Source organism: Budorcas taxicolor, chromosome 14, assembly GCF_023091745.1.
Source record: "Budorcas taxicolor isolate Tak-1 chromosome 14, Takin1.1, whole genome shotgun sequence".
Classification (NCBI taxonomy): Eukaryota; Metazoa; Chordata; class Mammalia; order Artiodactyla; family Bovidae; genus Budorcas; species Budorcas taxicolor.
Window position 1 is genome coordinate 76,890,205 of NC_068923.1, and position 21,575 is coordinate 76,911,779.

Here is a 21,575-nt window from a genome sequence, read left to right on the forward strand (position 1 = left end):
TTACTTTAAGATGAACTGTAAATAAGAATCTTCGAAGTTTTATAGTGAGCAAAGCAAGCATTGCATTAAGATTGCTATCACAGTAACACCATTCGCCAGGAAGAAATGGAGCTGGTTCCACAGCCTTTCATTACAGTCAGGGTCATCTGTGTCACATGTTTAAATACATCACCTGAAAACTTACTGTGACAGTCAAAGTTTGTCCAGAAATGTTATTTAAAAAGCCTCTTAGACTATCTTCATCTTGACTGATTTACAGTGTCAGTGAGTTTGAACCTGGGTAATAATTGGAAGACTATAGGGTGGATTCTTTTTTAATATGCTAGGAAATTCAATAATAAAATTACGGTACATGCAAACAATAGAATATAACCATTAAAAATAATTTAGAAGACTGGTAACATGGAAGCATGTTCATAATATAATAAATTAAAAAGTTTAACATTAGTATGTATAGTATGAATTAAACATTCATTCATATAGAGAAAAAAGCTGTGAGACTGTAACGTCAAAATATTAATGGTAATTACTTCTAGTTGTTAGGATTATGATAACTTACTTTCTTCTCTTTGTTCATGTTTATTTTCTTAAGAATTTTACAATGAACTATAGAACTAGTCATAAGAAAAATGTTACTTCAAAATCCTGTTATAGTGAACTTAACTGAGTGTACATTCAGCAAAGAATTATTGGATCCCCCCATGTCTAGGTTTTAAGAAACAATGTGCCAGGCACTGTGTAATCTGCCAGGATACACAGACAGGTCAGACCCATTTTTTGTCTTCTTAGAGGCATGGTCTGTCAGGAATTTTAAAAACAGTTGTAAACAAGCAACAAAGCTTTGTATAAACCATTTTCTCCTGATTATCTTGATAGATATAGAAGCAGCATGGCATTTTGGAAATCTTATAGACTAAATTTGAAATCCACTCTAATAATAAACTTAGACACATTAAATTTTCTAAGTCTTGGAAACTATCAAGACCACTCTATTAGAGAAATACGGAGCTTCCAGGGAGGTCTCAGTGGTAAAGGATCCCCGTGCAATGCAGGAGATGCAGGTTTAATCCCTGAGTCAGGAAGAGCCCCTGGAGAAGGAAATGGCAACCCACTCCAATATTCTTGCCTGGGAAATCCCACAGACAGAGGAGCCTGCTGGGCTATAGTTCATTGGGTTGCAAAAGAGTTGGACATGACTTAGCAACAACAACATTAGAGAAATATAGCTCCTAAAGATAAACAGATGGATAAATATATTATCTGTGTTTTGGGAAAGGGTTTAAAGACTGTTAAAATTTTTACTTGCTCACAGCTAAATTTCTTTTACATAGGGCTTTTTATCCCCTTGTCTAATATCTGTGGATCTGTGCAATGCTTAGGTTTTAAGAAAGGTAATTTTAAAGTGCAAGCAGTTAGGATTTAATAAATTCATTGGACATTCTTGTTTTATGGTTCTTTGAGATCATTTTATGTTTTAAAAACAACTGTCTCCTTCTAATAGGGTAAGAATAACCAGGTGAGGCATAGTGAATCCAGATTTGGGGTTTCCATTTACTGAATGTCATTCTCAGTTTTAGTACTTTCCCTTGACATTAGAAAATGCAGGCAATAAGATCTGATAGCATATCTCTTCAGGTATGCCATGTTTCCTTGAATCTTGTTGAGTGTTTGGTACTTTGATCTCTGATCAAACTTGCTTGTGTAGGCATAAGGCTGTCAGTCCATTTGAACCAAGAATGTAGCATTTGGTCTTGCCTTTCCCAGTGATTTTTCAAAATGAAAAATAAATCAATACATTCTGTATGGTTAGTGATGTTGGATATAGAAGACCAATTTAAAGTTATGGTATAGTAAGTATATGTTAAAATAGAACATGTTTTCTTCACTGTTTCTTAACCGTCAAGAATACTTAAAGCTGTTGAGATTGACCTAAAATGAATGTAAAATAAAACTATAAAATAAAAGAAAAAGAGTGTTAACTAGAACTTTATTATCAAGTTGGCAACTCACAAGTTTTCACCGAAACCTCCTTACTGTTTGTTATGTGGGTTTATACAAGCATTGTTTGGCTTTAGGAGCTCTTGTTACTGAGATCTGGGTGACTGCCCTGTCCCAGAGAATGAGTGACTCCATCCTCATGAAGTTTCCTGTGCAGTATAACAGAGCGTGGAGTTGGAAGTTTTAAAGCTAAGCTATACCAGCCCTCTAAGACCTGACCCCCAAAGTCCTGCTTCTAACAATCCCAGGGAGTTGGCCTCTGAACCAGTCATTGAACAACCTTAGGAATCAAAACTAGGCCATGGTGAACAACCTGAGGACTTTCTGGGGCTTGACTGTTCCCAGTATTGGCTGTTTTTGTGGTTTTTCCTCTGCGAGGAGGAACCAGTTCTCTTTTTCTTTCTTCGAGGTCTTTATTCCCCACTAGAGGTCACCCAGTTGTTAGAAACTGCTGTGTTAACAGGGGATCAGTGCTCTGTGCAAGCTAGAGTACAGTTGAGGACTGGTCTCAGAGCTGTGCACAGCCTCGGGAGGGTGGTAACTTACATTTTGGGTACTTGAGTCATATAGCTATTACGTAGCTGAAGTGGGGCTCAAACCTAGGTGTCCCAGTTCCAGATGCATTCTGGGTGGAGGAGCCAAGCCCTCTGAGCATCTGACTGTAGAGAAACTGCCTCTAGAGTCCTGTACTCTCCTGAAAGCAGCCCCTGGCAGGAGAGTCTGACTGCATCGCGTCCCTCTCCCTCCTGCATTCCCCACCTCTGAGGCCGCCTCCAGTATGCCCACATCCTTTCACAAGGTGACAGACTCAGCCTTCTGTGAGTCTCGAAAGATATCACACATTAATGCCTTTAACTTCGCTTGTGAAATGGTTCTTATGACACATTCCCTTGGTAAATACCAGGGCTTCCACCTGAGCCCTTCCACATGGTGAGTTCTACAAACTCTCCCATAAATAACCTCTTACTCTTCTAGCACCCAGAGAAATGACCTCAAAGAAGACCTTTCTTTCTTCCTTTTTTTTTTTCCCCCTTACATGGGGAAAATGAATACCTTCAGACTCAACAATATTTTCATCAAAATCTTTAGGCTTCCATATGACTCAGAAATTGCACTCCTAGCCATTTATCCCAGAAAAATGAAGATGTATATTCCCATAAAAAACATGTACCTGAATGTTTTAGAAGCTTTAGCATAACACCCCAAACTAGAGATAATCAGATGTCCTTCAGTAAGTAGACAGTTAAACTGTGGTACATCCATACCATGGAATACTACTCAGCAGTTAAAAAAAAAAAGAAAGGAAGAAAGAAACTTTGATACAGACAACAACCCAGGTAAATCTCCAGAGAATTATGTTGAGTGGAAAAAAACCAATCCTCAAAGTTGCATACTGTATGGCTCCATTTATGTAACATTCTTAAAATGACAGAATTTAAGGGAAGGTGGGGGCAGGAGGGGAATAGGTGTGGCTGTAAGTGGGCAAAGACCCTGGTGGGGATGGAGAGGTTCTGTGCCCGTGTCCTGACTTTATCAGTATCAGTTAATATCCTGACTGACGTGCTACAATTTTACTCTCTGTTATCATGAGGGAAACTGACTGGATGCCACACAGGATCTCTCTGTATTATTTCTTACAGCTGAAGCCAAATGTACAATTATCTCAAAAAATTTAACTGAAAAAAATCTTTAGTCCTCTTCACCCTTCAGACAACAGTTAATATATATCCTGATTTTTATTCATTTCTATTATTTTGGGTGGAAGCTATTAATAGCTTTCTAGTGATTTATTTAGGGTCTTTGACATTTTCTTGGCAGGTTTCTAGTAAGTCTGATGCATTTATAAAATAGTTTGCAATTGTAAATTTGTAATTTGATCATTTATTTTCTTATGGGGCCTTGTCATATCAAAAGAAACTGGCAGAAAATAGTCTTGTGAATTTAAGGAAACATTTGGATTACTTTGAGGGTGCATAACTATATAATCTGTAATTCTGTCGCCAATCACAAAGCAGCAATTGTCCTTTTCATAATATTGGGTTGACCAAACAGTTCATTCAGGTTTTCTCGTTAAGACTGTACGGAAAAACCTGAGTGAACTGTTTGGCTAACCCAATATAAATGTTACAAACTTCAAAATAACCCCTGTACCATTTTAATATTGAAAAGGGCAGATTTTATATTAATATATTAGAGGCTTTAGTCATGAACACTCAGCTCCAGTGGGCAGGACAAGAGAGGAAAATAGTAACCTTTGGGTAAACACAGATTATTTGTTCAAGGAAATCAGTTGAGTGATTTGATAAATCGGTGATAAATGAAGTTTGTCTAAACTGCTATTACAGACTGACAGAAAACTAGGGAACAGTCGAGAAGGGTGGAGTTTTGAGTATTACTGTGTCGTCATGGTATTTGCTGAACTGTTACGGGACTGGTCCTCTCATGCAGTTTGTCAGCCCTTGTCTTCACTTCCAGCCTCGCACTGATAGCCTTTATGATACAACCTAACTTACATTGGTAAATGGAGCTTCATAAAATGTCACTAATTACTTTCCTATATAAGTTTACTTAAGGGGACTTGGTAACAGCATGAATGACTAGTAAAAGTCATGAATTTCAGCTGGAGCTATAAATTTGGAATTTAGACTTTACTTTCCAACGTTACCACTTTGCATGGTTTCTAGAACATTTTTTGCACACAATAATGTTTACCTAGCAAATTACTAAGGATTTTTTGTGGTCCATACTTCCTGTCCATGACCTCCCTCCCTTCCATGTTCCTTCAAGAGGAGAGAGTGGTCAAAAAGAAGTCTCTGGAAATGTCTCTCAGTGCCCTGAGGGGAAACATGAGGGGCTCCCAGTGAAAGCGCAGAGATGGGGCACCACCAAGGTGCAAGAGGGGTGAGGTCAGGTAGGTGGAAAACACTGCAGTTAGGTCTGAGCCAGTTTTCTTTCACACTGAAGAGAAAAGATGGGGGAACAATCTCAGAAATTTAAGTATACCAGCATTCAAATTAGAAGTTTTTTTTTCTTAAATGTACCTAGTTCAGTTCAGTTCAGTTCAGTCGCTCAGTCGTGTCTGACTCTTTGTGACGCCATGAATCACAGCATGCCAGGCTCTCCTGTCCATCACCAACTCCCAGAGTCTACCCAAACCCATGTCCATCAAGTCGGTGATGCCATCCAGCCATCTCATCCTCTGTCGTCCCCTTCTCCTTCTGCCCCCAATCCTTCCTAGCATTAGGGTCTTTTCCAATGAGTCAACTCTTCGCATGAAGTGGCCAAAGTATTGGAGTTTCAGCTTCAACATCAGTCCTTCCAATGAACACCCAGGACTGATCTCCTTTAGGATGGACTGGTTGGATCTCCTTGCAGTTCAAGGGACTCTCAAGAGCATCAATTCTACGGTGCTCAGCTTTCTTCACCGTCCAACTCTCACATCCATACATGACCACTGGCAAAACCGTAGCCTTCACTAGATGGACCTTTGTTGGCAAAGTAATGTCTCTGCTTTTTAATATGCTGTTTAGGTTGGTCTTAACTTTCCTTCCAAGGAGCAAGCGTCTTTTAATTTCATGGCTGCAATCACTATCTGCAGTGATTTTGGAGCCCCCCCAAATTAAGTCTGACAATGTATCCACTGTTTCCCCATCTATTTCCCATGAAGTGATGGGACCAGATGCCATGATCTTCGTTTTCTGAATGTTGAGCTTTAAGCCAACCTTTTCACTCTCCTCTTTCACTTTCATCAAGAGACTTTTTAGTTCCTTTTCACTTTCTGCCATCAGGGTGGTGTCATCTGCATATCTGAGGTTATTGATATTTCTCCCGGCAATCTTGATTCCAGCTTGTGTTTCCTCCAGCCCAGTGTTTCTCATGATGTACTCTGCATATAAATTAAATAAGCAGGGTGACAATATACAGCCTTGACGTACTCCTTTTCCTATTTGGAACCAGTCTGTTGTTCCATGTCCAGTTCTAACTGTTGCTTCCTGACCTGCTTATAGGTTTCTCAAGGGGCAGGTCAGATGGTCTGGTATTCCCATCTCTTTCAGAATTTTCCACAGTTTATTGTGATCCACACAGTCAAAGGCTTTGGCATAGTCAATAAAGCAGAAATAGATGTTTTTCTGGAACTCTCTTGCTTTTTCAGTGATCCAGCGGATGTTGGCAATTTGATCTCTGGTTCCTCTGCCTTTTCTAAAACCAGCTTGAACATCTGGAAGTTCGTGGTTCACATATTGCTGAAGCCTGGCTTGGAGAATTTTGAGCATTACTTTACTAGCGTGTGAGATGAGTGCAATTGTGTGGTAGTTGGAGCATTCTTTGGCATTGCCTTTCTTTGGGATTGGAATGAAAACTGACCTTTTCCAGTCCTGTGGCCACTGCTGAGTTTTCCAAACTTGCTGGCTTATTGAGTGCAGCACTTTCACAGCATCATCTTTCAGGATTTGAAATAGCTCCACTGGAATTCCGTCACCTCCACTAGCTTTGTTCATAGTGATGCTTTCTAAGGCACACTTGACTTCACATTCCAGGATGTCTGGCTGTAGATGAGTGAACACACCATCATGATTATCTGGGTCATGAAGATCTCTTTTGTACAGTTCTTCTGTGTATTCTTGCCATCTCTTCTTAATATCTTTGGCTTCTGTTAGGTCCATACTATTTCTGTCCTTTATCGAGCCCATCTTTGCATGAAATGTTCCCTTGGTATCTCTAATTTTCTTGAAGAGATCTCTAAGTTTTCCCATTCTGTTGTTTTGCTCTTATTTCTTTGCACTGATTGCTCAGAAAGGCTTTTTTAAAATCTCTCCTTGCTATTCTTTGGAACTCTGCATTCAGATGCTTATATCTTTCGTTTTCTCCTTTGCTTTTCACTTCTCTTCTTTTCACAGCTATTTATAAGGCCTCCTCAGACAGCCATTTTGCTTTTTTGCATTTCTTTTCCATGGGGATGGTCTTAATCCCTGTCTCCTGTACAGTGTCGCAAACTTCCGTCCATAGTTCATCAGGCACTCTGTCTATCAGATCTAGTCCCTTAAATCTATTTCTCACTTCCACTGTATAATCATACGGGATTTGATTTAGGTCATACCTGAATGGTCTAGTGGTTTTCCCTACTTTCTTCAATTTAAGTCTGAATTTGGCAATAAGGAGTTCATGATCTGAGCCACAGTCAGCTCCTGGTCTTGTTTTTGCTGACTGTATAGAGCTTCTCCATCTTTGGCTGCAAACAATATAATCAATCTGATTTCAGTGTTGAGCATCTGGTGATGTCCGTGTGTAGAGTCTTGTGTTGTTGGAAGAGGGTGTTTGCTATGACCAGTGCATTCTCTTGGCAGAATTCTGTTAGCCTTTGCCCTGCTTAATTCTGCATTCCAAGGCCAAATCTGCCTGTTACTCCAGGTGTTTCCTGACTACCTACTTTCGCATTCCAGTACCCTATAATGAAAAAGACATCTTTTTGGGGTGTTAGTTCTAAAAGGTCTTATAGGTCTTCATAGGACCGTTCAATTTCAGCTTCTTCTGTGTTACTGGTTGAGGCATAGGCTTGAATTACCGTGATATTGAATGGTTTTCCTTGGAAACGAACAGAGATCAATCTGTCGTTTTTGAGATTGCATCGAAGTACTGCATTTCGGATTCTTGTTGACCATGATGGCTACTCCATTTCTTCTAAGGGATTCCTGCCCACAGTAGTAGATATAATGGTCATCTGAGTTAAATTCACCCATTGCAGTCCATCTTAGTTCGCTGATTCCTAGAATGTCAACGTTCACTCTTGCCATCTCCTGTTAGACCACTTCCAATTTGCCTTGATTCATGGACCTAACATTCCAGGTTCCTATGCAACATTGCTCTTTACAGCATCGGACCTTGCTCTTATCACCAGTCACATCCACAACTGGGTATTGTTTTTGCTTTGGCTCTGTCCCTTCATTCTTTCTGGAGTTACTTCTCCACTGATCTCCAGTAGCATATTGGGCACCTACCAACCTGGGGAGTTCATCTTTCAGTGTCCTATCTTTTTCCCTTTTCATACTGTTCATGGGGTTCTCAAGGCAAGAACCACTAACGTGGTTTGCCATTCCCTTCTTCAATGGACCACATTCTGTCAGACCTCTCCACCATGATCCGTCGTCCGGCCTGGGTGGCCCCACACGACATGGCTTAGTTTCATCAAGTTAGACAAGGCTGTGGTCGGTGTGATCAGATTGGCTAGTGATTATGGTTTCAGTGTGTCTGCCTTCTGATGCCCTCTCACAACACCTACCATCTTACTTGGGTTTCTCTTACCTTGGACATGGGGTATGTCTTCACGGCTGCTCCAGCAAAGTGCAGCCGCTGCTCCTTACCTTGGACGAGGGGTACCTCCTCACAGCTGCCCCTCCTGACCTTGAACGTGGAGTAGCTCCTCTCGGCCCTCCTTCGCCTGCGCAGCCATACCTGTTTGGTTTAACATAAATATTGGATTGTTTTTACTTCCCCCCCCGCCCCCCACTGCAAATAGCATTTTATTTCTGAAATTGCTTTGGTGGGCTAACCTGAGATGCAGCCACCATTTCTAATGTGAAAAATATGCATTTCAAATTCTAGTAAGTTAGAGCGAATTTTCACAGTCCAGTGAATTTTCTTCACTGCTGGTGGCACATTATCTGACTCTTTAGTCTTTCTGAGTGTGTTTGTGGGCTCCTTTTGCCACTTTATTACCCCTCAGTGGCTTTACCAACTTCATAAGTTGATGCTTTACCCATAGATTGTCTAGGAAGTATTTACAGGTCCCCTACATTGTCTAGGTTTAGTAGGACAGCAGGTCCTTTGTTATAACTGAATATTCTCTTTACTGTATAGATCCTTGCTGGCACATTTCTGAATATTCTGGTGAACCTTGTTAAGAATTCAGAGAAACTGTCACGTGACAAAGAAAGATCCAATCTTAAGGCTTACATGAGTATTTTCTACTGTGGACTTCTTCACAATATGCGAAACCTTGAATTTGGGCATATTCAGTTCTGTGATCAAGATGAAAAATGTGACCTGTTGTTAGACTTTGCCGCTGCTGCTGCTACGTCGCTTCCGTCATGTCCAACTCTGTGCATCCTCGTAGACAGCAGCCCACCAGGCTCCCCCGTCCCTGGGATTCTCCAGGCAAGAACACTGGAGTGGGTTGCCATTTCCTTCTCCAATGCATGAAAGTGAAAAGTGAAAGGGAAGTCGCTCAGTCATGTCTGACTCTTAGCGACCCCATGGACTGCAGCCCACCAGGCTCCTCCATCCATGGGATTCTCCAGGCAAAAGAGTACTGGAGTGGGGTGCCATTGCCTTTTCCAATCGTTAGACTTCAGGCTTATTCAGTTTGGAGGTTAGTAGTTTCTTAAGGACACAGAGAAACTCACAAAATATACCATGCTTATTCTCACTCAAAAAATAGACAAGAAAGTCTTGCCGTTTTTACTGAGCCAATATTCAAAAGAATCCCAGTCTGAAAACCACAAGAATTCTTGCTGTGTTTTGGTTCAAAAACACCAAGTAGATTGTTTTTCATTATCTAGTCTTAGAGAATGTAACCAAAGCACAGTACCTCTTGAAAAATCCTTGATACATGGCGTTTTAACTTTTAAGACTTTTGTGATGCCTCTCTCTTTTTGTATGATCCAGTTAATGAGCACTATAGGGGAAAACAGAGAGACTACCCTTGAAAGAGAATTTTTTACTGTTTTTTGAGTAACATCTTCCCAATAGGTTAGTTTCTTTTAAAAGTATTATATAGTATCATAATCTGAAGTTTATCTTATCTTGATTTCTGTAATTCTTAATCATAAGCAGATTTCCCCCTTATTTAGAATTACCCTTAACAGTTCCTTCTCACCCTACATATCTGTGTTAATTCTATCTAGGATATCCCTCCAGTATGCCCCCTTCTCTCTGCCACTGTATTAGATCAGGTTATCCTCATTTCTTGCCTGGATTTCTACAGTGACTTATTGATTGATCTCCCTGTCTCCAGACTTGAGCCCCTCCAATCCAACCTGTTTATATTGCCAACAAAATCATCTTTTTGAAAGAATGATATACTAAGACTATGCCATTTCCTTGACTTAGAATGCTTCAATGACTCCTATTAAAATCAAGTATAGTAAATCTTACCATGGACTTATTAGGAAGATTAAATAAAATTCATTAAAAGCCCTTAATGCAGTGCCTGGCTCAGAACAGGCCCTCAGTCTATGTTACCATTTCCCCTTTGCCCCCATGGCAGCAGCAGAGCTTAGCATGGCCCAGGACCAGAGGGGCAGTGGCTCTGTGGGAAACCAGGCTAAAAGGAGTACTGGCCAAGAATCTCACCAGACTCCAGAGCCAGGCTTTCCTGAATCCCTGTGAGGTTAGGCACAATAGCATCCAATTCCATCTGTGTTCCAGAAAGACTTTGCCTGGTAAATTACAAGCCAGCTCATCTGTGACTAAGCTTTTGAAACCTTAGGAGCCATCTTTACAAACACGTCAATCTCTGCCTTTGTTTTCTTCTTTTGGTTTGTTTTCTCTTTAACTCCTTAGTAAAGTTTCTTTTGTCAGGCTCTAACTTTTTCTTAAATGAATCAAGGAAGAGATGGTTGCAGGTGGGGTAGAGATGCACACACATGCATGTACACTGAGAGACCCGAGAGATTGCTGGGGGCAGGGAGTGTCAGTGAAGGAGGTGTGGACAAACCCGTTGGTGAAGTGAGTCTACTCGGATGGATGCAATATTAGCATGGACACAGCTATTCCCATGGAGACCTCATCTTTCCATCTTCAGACAGTGGGCGTTTGGCAAAATCAGGTAGCTAGATAACCATAGAATAACCAAAGCAGAATAGGATCAGTACTGTAAAAAAGATGGACATTCTTAATTTCATGATAGGTCTCGTTTTTAAATTTAGTTTGCTGCTTTCCTTAGCTTTTCTCTTTCTATTAAAGTTTGACCTCTGTGCTCTAAACAGCATTTGAAAGTGAAACTGACAGTCGCTCCGTCGTGTCCAACTCTTTGCAACCCCCTGGACTGTAGCCCGCCAGGCTCCTCTGTCCTTGGGACTTCCCAGGCAAGATACTGGAGTGGGGAGCCCTGCTTTCCACCAGGGGACCTTCCCGACCCAGGGATCGAACCCACATCTGCATCTCCTGCAGTGGCGGGCAGACTTTTTACCCACTGAGCCATCAGGGAAGCCCCAAACAGCATCGAGCAGGTCCTTACGGAGTGTGAATTAAGTTAACTGTCTTTTTTCATGCTGATTTAGTTAACTTTTGAGCACATGATTCTGTTTTACCGTATAGAATATCTCAAGTACAGTAAGAAGCAAATATATGAAAGAGAACTGCTGTGTGTGCATGTGAGTGTGCGTGTAAGGAACTTAACTGTCTGTGTCTTCTGACAATGTAATAAAGCTAAACCTAAGCACTTATGTCTTGTTTTACTTTAAAAATATCTCAGTCTTTTTATATGATGAAAACTGAAATCGGGCTTTATGATAATTTAATTGCAATTTTGACCCAGCAGACATGGGAAAACTTAGACATTTTAATGGAAAATGAGATATAATTGATAACTCTGATGTTTCTCTTTGGTGAAGTCATTTATTAGAGGCAGGAGACCAAGAAGAATAAGAAACAGTACTTTTCTAAATGACTTCACTCTCTTGATTTAGTTTGGCTTCTCTGAATCTCAACTCACCTCATGTTTCTTTACAGGCACATTCCATCCACCACATCCGAACAATGTCCTACGTTTTTGTAAATGATTCTTCTCAGACTAATGTACCCTTGCTACAGGCCTGTATTGATGGTGACTTTAACTACTCCAAGAGGCTTCTGGAAAGTGGCTTTGACCCAAATATTCGTGACAGCAGGGGCAGAACAGGCCTTCACCTCGCAGCAGCCCGAGGGAATGTAGACATCTGCCAGTTGTTACATAAATTTGGTGCTGATCTCCTGGCCACTGATTATCAGGGAAACACGGCTCTTCATCTCTGTGGCCATGTGGATACTATTCAATTCTTGGTTTCCAATGGACTCAAAATTGATATTTGGTAAGTTCTGTGGTTTTTGAAGTCTCGTCACTTCCTCCCATTAGCCTCTCAACCAGTGGTCTAATCTTGAAATCTATCGATTTTGTTTCCTCATTGATCAAGTGTAGTGACAAGCTCAGAAAGGTATTGAGGACAGTGAGTGAGGGAGCAAGAGCCTGACTTCTAGATTTGTGCTGAAGCAATGTAAAGTTTTCTATGAAAATAGTGGCTAAGTTCTGCTACTAATTAATTATGTATTATAAGACAAGGGAAAAAGAAGAACTAACATTTGTTGAAAATCTATTATGACCTGGGCACTGCATTTACTGTGTTAGCTCATTTAACCTTCAGAATGAATAGCTCTTAAGTATTCGTTTTATAGATGAAATAGTTGAGACAAGAATTCTGGGTTAAATGACTTAACACAGTTGGAATTTAAAACTAATTCCACCTGGTTCCAAAGCTTGTTTGCCTTCTATCATGTAATGTACCATGCTAACTTCATTATCTCTCTGGACTCAGAGTCCTTCTTATACTGAATAATTTGAAGAAGTAGTGTTTTTTGTTTTGTTTTTGTGATACCTTGTCTCTTGAGTAGGAATAAAATCAGGTCACTTTAAAAAGAAACCTTGACCTTTAAGCTACATTTTTTATACCTAATTTATTGGTGCTATAATGTCCCTAAATCCGAATAAGACAGTAAATGATACTGCTACTATAGGACAAAATGTGGTATGAATTAACTATAGGATTCAGTGTTAGTTGGGCTTTCTCCTGTTGTTAAATGGTTAGGTGAACCAAACCAGATTATTTGATTGCTTTTGAGCTTGGGTTTCTTTTTTCTTTTAGTTCTTAGACATTTTAAAAAATAGACACTCTTCTCATGAAATATATAAATGTCAGATAAGAATGAATCTAGAATCTAGACTTTTCCAATTAGTTTCTAGGAAGATGCCCTTTCTTCTTTATTCTCATTTATCTACTCTTAACTATGTATATATTTTTCCTTTTTCCTAAAAGAAAAAAAACGGTTAACTCAAAATTCAGGCTCCATCTCAACCACTGGTTCTGCTCTGGTTTTAAATTTTGAGTTAATGGGGCCCATGCCTTCCTCACTGAGATGTCCACAAATGGCTACTAACAGTGTAGTGTAACAGCTATTTTTATTTTTATGAACTTTTTAGCAACCATCAAGGTGCTACACCCCTAGTTCTGGCAAAGCGCAGAGGAGTGAATAAAGATGTCATCCGACTGCTGGAATCGTTGGAAGAACAGGAGGTAAAAGGATTTAACAGAGGAACTCACTCAAAACTAGAGACCATGCAGACAGCTGAGAGTGAAAGGTACTTAAGATTTCATTTTTTTAAGAGGCAAGTCACTTCAAGTGAATCTTTTTTTGTGGTTTGTTTCTTTTGTCTTTTTTAATGTATTTGTTTTTAATTGGAGGATAATTGCTTTACAGTATTGTGCTGGTTTCTGCCATACATCCACATGGATCAGCCATAGGCATCCACATGTCCCCTCCCTCTTGAGCCTCCCCCGCACCACCGCCCCGCCATCCCACCCCCCAGGGTGTCACAGAGCACTGGTGTGAGCTTCCTGCGGCAGGTCTCAAGTCCCCGCCGGCCCTCTGCTTTCTGTGTGATGACACATACATTTCCGTGCTCCTCTCTCAGTCCGTCCCGCCCCTCCTTCCCCCTTTGTGGCCACAAGCCTGTTCTCTGTGTCTGCATCTCCATTGCTCCCCTGCGAATAGGATCGTCAGTACCGCCTTTGTAGAGTCTATTTACATGTGTTAACATACACAGTATTTTTCACTTTCTGACTTACTTCACTCTGTTTAATAGGCTCTAGGTTCATCTGCCTCATTAGAATTGACTCAAATGCATTCCTTTTTGTAGCTGAGTAATATTCCATCTTGTATATCTTCTATAGCTTCTTTATCCATTCATCTGTCTATGGACATCTAGATTTTTCCATGTCCTAGCTATTGTAAATAGTGCTGCAATGAACATTGGGGTGCATATGTCTTTTTAAATTATGGTTTTCTGAGAGCACATGTCCATTAGTGGGATTGTTGGGTCATATGGTAGTTTTATTTCTAGTTTTTTTTTTTATTTTTAAGGAATCTGCATACTGTTCTCCATAGTGGCTGCATCAATTTACATTCCCACCAGCAGTGCAGGAAGGTTCCTCCTCTCCACACCCTCTCCAACATTCATTGTTTGTGGGTTTTTTGATGATGGCCATTCTGACCAGTGTGAGGTGAAACCTCACTGTAGTTTTGATTTGCATTTCTCCAATTTTGAGGGACGTTGAACATCTTTTCATGTGTTTATTAACCATCTGTATGTCTTTAGAGAAATACCAGTTTAGGTCTTCTGCCCACTTTTGATTGGGGTGTTGTTTTTCTGACATTGAGCTCCATGAGCTGCTTGTATATTTTGAAGATTAATCCTTTGTCAGTTGTCTCATTTGCTATTATTTTCTCCCTTTCTGAGAGTTGTCTTTTCACCTTGTTAATATTAATATTTTCCTTTGCTGTGCAAAAGCTTTTGAGTTTAATCAGGTCCCACTTGTTTATTTTTGTTTTTATTTCCATTACCCTAGAAGGTGGTCATAGAGGATCTTGCTGTGATCTATGCCAAAGAGTGTTCTGCCTATGTTTTCCTCTAAGAGTTTTATAGTTTCTGGTCTTACATTGAGTGAATCTTTTATGACAACTTTTTGTTGGCTTTATATTTATTTGCTTTCAAGTAAAGTGCTGATACTTTCTTTGAACTCTCTCTTGGTCCTTATGGCTCCAGATTACGATTGAAAAGCCATTAACAGGAAGCACCGTGTGCCCACATGCACAGAATGTTCTGTTAGCCACTATGCAAGGCAGCCTGCTGTATTGGCAATACAAGGGAGAAGAGCTGAATAGGAGGGAAGGAAACAGGAGTTTGAGAATTTAGGTACAGGTCACAAAAAGAATGGGATTTCAAAAAAGGCAGAGAAAGATAGAAGACCTTGGACAATATTAGGAAAGGTAGTTTCAGAGATAGGGAATTAAAGTACTAACGGAAGAGTAAAACAGGAGGAGAGTAAGATAAGATTTAACACATACACAGCTCAGTGATGTGGAAGTGACTTTAACATGAGTTGGAACAAATGAAGTTTGGGCTCCTGTATGTAACTGAAGCTAAGATGGAGTGACTGACAGGGTCTCAAATATCTCATCATTCCTCATCTAAAAGCAGTTTAGAACATAGTTCAGGAAGCTCTGACAAGGTAATCAGTCATCTTTTCTCTTGGCATCACAGGCTCAACAGGTAGTCTCTAGGCCAGATTTAGTTGTACCAGCGTGTAGTTTGGTTGACCACCATGTAATTTCAGCCTTCCAGACATTGCAAGGTAAGAAGTATAATGAACTTGCATGATCTCCTCCCAGATTTTTCAGGGGACTGGGGCCCTCATTAGCTACTGACTCAGTAGCAGATTGACCAGGACTTACAATTAGGAGCATATGGTCCACTTAGACTGTTGGGATCATTGTTTCTGTGAGTTCCAGATGAAATCCTCTCTGGCTGTCATACTTCATCCTTAATTTGATTCCTCTGTGCGCATGACCCCTTTCCTCCCTCTTCATTAGTACTTCTTCGGGACCACTAATTCCACTCTCAAGTTTAGGATTATTTTGTTTGTGGCAAACACTTATTATTGTCCAAAGAAATTAAAGTGTTTTACTTCTAAAACGGTGCATGCTCCTCATGGCCTATCACTGAAGGCTGGCAAGTACATAAAATAAGAAGTCAGCAGTGCACTGGCAAGCCCTTCTCTCACCTGCGTGCTCTGGATTGGCAGTCAGATTGCTCTAAGAAATTTAGTGACATTGAGTTATCTGATTTTGTTAAAGGTCATATGCTTCTAAAATAACTTGAAATTTATTTTCATCATGACTTTGGGCTTCTTTACCATGAAAAATGTTCTAGATGTGCTCTTCCTGGTGTATTTTCAGGACCTTGCTTGGTATATTTTGTTACTAGCCAGTTTCTTGGCATCTCTGTATTAGAAATATGTTTTATTTTGCCTCAGTTGTGATTCCTTATTAACTCAGAAGTGATTAGTCATTTGAGCAGTGCAGTGTGAAATATTTATTCCTGCTTCTTTCACATACTTGCCATTGCACTTCAATATGAGGATTCATATTATTTACAGCATTAGGTAAAGCTCGTTCTTTAAAAACTGAATTATTAATACTTGTACTACCTAGTCGCCGAGTCTTACTCCTGCCCTTCAGTGTCATGATAGGAAGGTGTGGTTGAAGCTTAAATTAGAAAGCTTAAAAGCAGCATCATTGGTCATTAGGGAAAATGCAAATTGAAACCAGAGTGAAATACTACTTCATACCCAACAGAACGGCTGCAGTCAAAAAGATGGACAATGACAAGTACTGGCAATGATGTAGGAAAATTTGAACCACCGTACATTGCTGGTGGGAATGTAAAATAGCTGCTGTGGAAGACAGTCTGGCACCTCCTCAAAAAGTTACACAGAGTCACCATATGACCCAACAATTCCACTTTTAGGTATATGTCCAAGAAAATTGAAAACACATGTTTACACAAACACTTGTATGCAGATTTCATAGAAGCTTTATTTATAATAGCCAAAAGGTAGAAACCACCCAAAAGTCCATCGTTGGTGAATGGATAAGCAAAATGTCATCTATCCATTCAGTGAAATGTTATCCCACTATAGAAAGTAATGAAATACTGACATGTGCCACAACACCGATGAGCTTTGAGAACATGCTGTGTGAGAGAAGCCAGGCACAAAGGGCAGCAGTGGGTGCCAGGGGCAGGGGCAGGGACAGGGGCAGTGGCTGCTGAAGGGCACAGGGTTCAGTATGGCGGTAAGACAGAATTAGATAGTGGAGGTGGCTCTGCAGCTTTGTGAATTCTCTAAATAACACTAAATCTTGTACTTTAGAAAGATGAATTTTATGGTACATGAATTATATCAACTTAAAAAAAGTGAGGGGGAAGCTTAAAGGTGTTGGCTAGACATGGCTTTGTGGCATAGCTATGTGATGATTAGCCTTTTCTAGAACAGGGGATAAAGCAAGATTTTGAATGTATTTAGTATTTTCCTGTTGCCTTATAATTCCCTGAAACATAGCATAACTTCTTAAGGGCCTATAAATCAAGTTGATGAAAAATATTTCCCTACACCATTTAACCTAAGTTTAATTTAGTTCCTTTTTATTTTAGGTATGGGCTAACAGGGACAGTGTAGATGACACGGTGTACAAAAAAAATTACACATTGTGCACACAGACCATCACACTAGAATCACATATTTCCTAGACAGTAGAAAATATTTCATTGGATCAAGTCACCATAGACAGTTCTGAGTGTCAGAACTTCATGAGCTCTTAGAGAAGGCGCGAGTGAAGTCTCATTTTATAGGTCACCATCCCACCCCCACTGTCCAAAAGTAGAATGTTTCTAGGAAACTTTTCCTTAAGTTGAGATGGCATAAAGTGAAGAACCTTAGGACTCATCTTACTAACAGATGCACAAAACAAACTGAGATAAAACACAGGTGCTCAAACACCGTTCAGGCTGGGGCGGCTGGACACTGAGATGCTGTGAGGTTCCTGAGCTTGGTGGTGCCAGTCTTGCTGCAAGACAAACGCTGAACACTGTTTTGCTTTATGCCTTTCTTCCTATAAAAGCAAAAATTCTCTTGGGATTTCTTTTAATTAGCAAATCGAGGTAGTATAGTAGATGTTTCTTAAAAGTGAGGTGGCATAAAGTGAACTTTCAAAAAGTGGGGGATACCTGTATATCTAACACCTTTAAGTATGAGAGCATTTTGAATTAGATGTAGTCAATGAATTTCATGTAAGTCAAAATGAAGACATTATTCGAGCAGGAAGTACAACCGTTTAAAAATATGTAGTTCAGGGTCTCTGTGTATCAAGCTAACTCAGATGTTTTAAAAGCCTTTTTTTTAAACAGAGTAAGTGAAATATCTGTGGCTAAGAAGTTTGGGATTTGTGATAACTTTGTAGTCATATAAAACTTAAGTGCTTTATGCCTCTCCACATGTGGTTATTCTAATAAATAGAGAAGTGAGCCCCCCCCCCCCAAAAAAATTAACCTCTACTGAACTTCACAGAGTTCTAATCTTATCTTTGAACTTGCTAGAGTTTTTTTTAAATTTTTGTATTGTTATAAATTCCCATTAAAAACGTCTTCTCCTATTCAGAAGATAAACATTTTTTTAACATATAAAAAAAGTTTGGCTGGCAAACAGACTGGCCCTTTACAAAGTCATTTTCCTAGGATTGTAAAAGACACTAATGCCAGGAAAGGCTGAGAGGTCTGTGGTTAAGAGTGTCGGTGAATAAAGTAAAATTGTAACTTACCAAAAAAACCTGTCAACTGTGCATGGTGAACCAGGCTCTAAGACCTTGTTTTGTGCTGTTTCCATTGTTCTGTCCCAAGATGGTCAGAAGAATATGAAAAGGAGTTTAGAAAGAAGAATAGCAGCAATCACTAGTCGATACCTATGATCATGGTCATTGTGGCTTTATCTAAATGACTCCCTGCTACTGGTCCTGCGTGCTGTGACATAGTTGTGGGCACTAGTCTCCTGGAGCTTCGAGCTCATCACCGTGCAGACTCTGGAGTGCCAGTGTCAGGCAGGCTCCATTTGGGGCAGCCATGTCCTCACTTAGGTAGTTTTTATGGCACTTGCACTGTTACTTTCAGCTAGACTCAGCCTTTATACAGAAGAGAAGTAAACTTCCCTTGTGTTATTGTAGAAGATAGCGCTAAAACCAGTGGGAAGAAGCTATTACGAGGAATCACTAATGGCTAGCCCTGTCCAAGTGTACAACATAGTAAGCATCCATTATCAGAGTATTTCAGTTTAAAGAAGGAATTCCTTCATTGGTCAGATTTTTGAACTAAATTGATAAAAATCTGCCTTTAAGATTCACACACTGTTCAAGACTTCTTCCCTGGTGGCTCAGAGGTTAAAGCGTCTGCCTGCAATGCAGGAGACCTGGGTTTGATCCCTGGGTTGGGAAGATCCCCTGGAGAAGGAAATGGCAACCCACTCCAGTATTCTTGCCTTGAGAATCCCATGGAGGGATGAGCCTGGCAGGCTACAGTCCACGGGGTCGCAAAGAGTTGGACACAACTGAACGACTTCACTTTCACTTTCAAGACTTCTGCTTCACGGTTGGGACGTTTTTGTTGTTGTTCAGTTGTGTCCAACTCTTTGCAACCCCATGGACTGTAGCATGCCAGCTTCCCTGTTCTTCGCCATTTCCTGGAGTTTGCTCAGACTCATGTCCATTAAGTTGATGATGCCATCTAACCATCTCATCCTCTGTTGCCCCCTTTTCCTCCTGCCCTCAATCTTACTAGCATAAAGGTCTTTCCCAATGAATTGGCTCGTATCAGATAGCCTAAGTATTGGAGCTTCTAACTTTGACTCTTCTATATACTTAACCAAGGAACATAATCATTATTGTTTAGCAATTTATGGTTGAAGGTAAATTCTCCAAATACTTGCAGATATTTAAATCGGTACATAAATGGGTATTTAAGTCAGTACATAAATGGGTTAGAATATATATGTCAGTTTTCTTCTCGTCAATGTATATTTTAAGGTTGGTCTTCTTAAACAATGCAGTTTCTGTGGTTTTTTGTTTTTGAAATGGGCGATGTGTTGTTTCATGCCCTTTCTTTCCTTTGCTTCTCTCACAGCGCCATGGAAAGCCATTCGCTCCTCAATCCCAACCTGCAGCAGGGTGAGGGGGTCCTGTCCAGCTTCCGTACCACGTGGCAGGAGTTTGTAGAGGATCTGGGCTTCTGGAGGGTGCTCCTCTTGATCTTTGTCATCGCTCTGCTGTCTCTTGGCATCGCCTACTATGTGAGTGGGGTGCTGCCTTTCGTGGAAAACCAGCCTGAACTGGTGCATTAAAGAAGCTCACGGGAGAGGAGACAGATGCCAGTGTCCTGGATTCCAGTGTTTGTTCTGTTTCTCGAAATCTCTTAGTGCAAAGCAGCAAGGGCTGTACTGTTGTTTCTTTTTGCATTTTTACACATTGTAATCCTTTTAGAAGAATAACCTGTCTGTTTGAACTAACTACATACTGTAGTCAAGGATGCTGTCCTAAAGTTACCTCCAGCTCAGCCTGACTTCTTAGGAAAGGCTCTGCATAGCTTTATTTGATAAAAATGTGGCATTGACTAACAAATGAGAGAGAGAGGATGAGACTAGGAAATCCTTGCTACAGAAACCTTACCCTAACATAAGACCAACTAGAGTGAAATGTTTAAAGCCTGTCTTATATGATCAGTTGTGGTTGGTAGTTTTGTTTTGTTTTTGTTTATTTTTGCAAGAGCTTCTTTTCGCTATTTACTTTCTCTGGGGAATAGTAGGGTAGGGGGGAAATGAAACCTTCAGCTTAAAACTTGAAGTGCTTTTTTCAGATCTTGTAGCGCAAATCAGTATTGTTGGGATCTGTTTGGTTTATTTTAATATTTTCAAGTCTAGTCACAAACCAAACAGAACTTTTGAAAAGGAGCTATATTTTCCTCAAAAATGATTGATTTGATCTTATACTTATTTGTTTTTAAGATAAGTTTGATTTTTTTGTGTGAGCTGCTTTGCTTGTTGTTAATATCTGTGAGAAATGAACTTGAGAATTTTCAATCGAGAAACTTTTAATTTCCCCCTAGTGTTTATTTCAAAGATATGCTATTCATCAAAAATACAGTTGGAAGACTTTTTCTACTCAGTAGTTAGCAGGAATAAATATTTCTGATGTTTAATGTCACTGATTATGGTGAAAAAGTCAGTTCTATAAGCTAGCTGTGTTGTCATGATTATGTCATAGTTCATAATTTTTTCATATTATGTGCAATCCTCTTTAGAGGCCCTATTAGAATTGTCATAACAATCCCATCCATGTCAGTTATTCTCTGATGGAAAGAATGGATGGAGCATTTCTGAGTTAACAGTGCTGAACAGTATTGTACCAGGTGTGTTTATGAATGGCAATATTATGTAAATTGAAATCTGGCCCCCAAACGATATTGCAGCTTTCTGCAGTGTGTTTGAAGGCCTCTTGTTAATGATTCTGCTATGTTTATATCATATTATTGGGTTATTTAAAAAAAAAGATATGAAGACATGATTCATTAGGTGTAGTCAGAAAATTGTGGTGAAAAAAACTAATGGTTTTATTTTTTAGAACATAGTCATCTAAGCTACTGGTAATTGAATTGTTGCTAGAATTAGAAATTATAATTTAGACTAGAATTGGTATTTCTGTGATTCTTTTTGCTTCTTAATATTTTCTCTTCTGCATTTATATATCTAGGATTGAGGCATTTTCTTTCATGTGACTTTATCCTGTCTTAAAGAGCTGTTCTGAAATTCCTGATTTACCTGACTGCCTCAGGGTCAGCTCATAGCATCTTCCTTTTAGATTAGCTGCAAACAAAATTAATCATACTTGGT

General features: G+C 39.9%; 1 protein-coding gene across 1 annotated transcript in view; it reads left to right on the forward strand.

Annotated features, from left to right (window-relative positions):
* ANKRD46 (ankyrin repeat domain 46) overlaps window positions 1-21,272 on the forward strand; it is a 39,850-nt gene extending 18,578 nt beyond the window's left edge. Inside the window, exons 2-4 of the mRNA XM_052651791.1 lie at window positions 11,728-12,065; window positions 13,229-13,387; window positions 19,814-21,272. Of these exons, the coding sequence (XP_052507751.1) occupies window positions 11,755-12,065; window positions 13,229-13,387; window positions 19,814-20,030 (687 nt within the window). The 5' untranslated portion in view covers window positions 11,728-11,754 and the 3' untranslated portion in view covers window positions 20,031-21,272. The remainder of the gene's footprint in view (window positions 1-11,727; window positions 12,066-13,228; window positions 13,388-19,813) is intronic.
* Window positions 21,273-21,575: the final 303 nt, after the last annotated feature.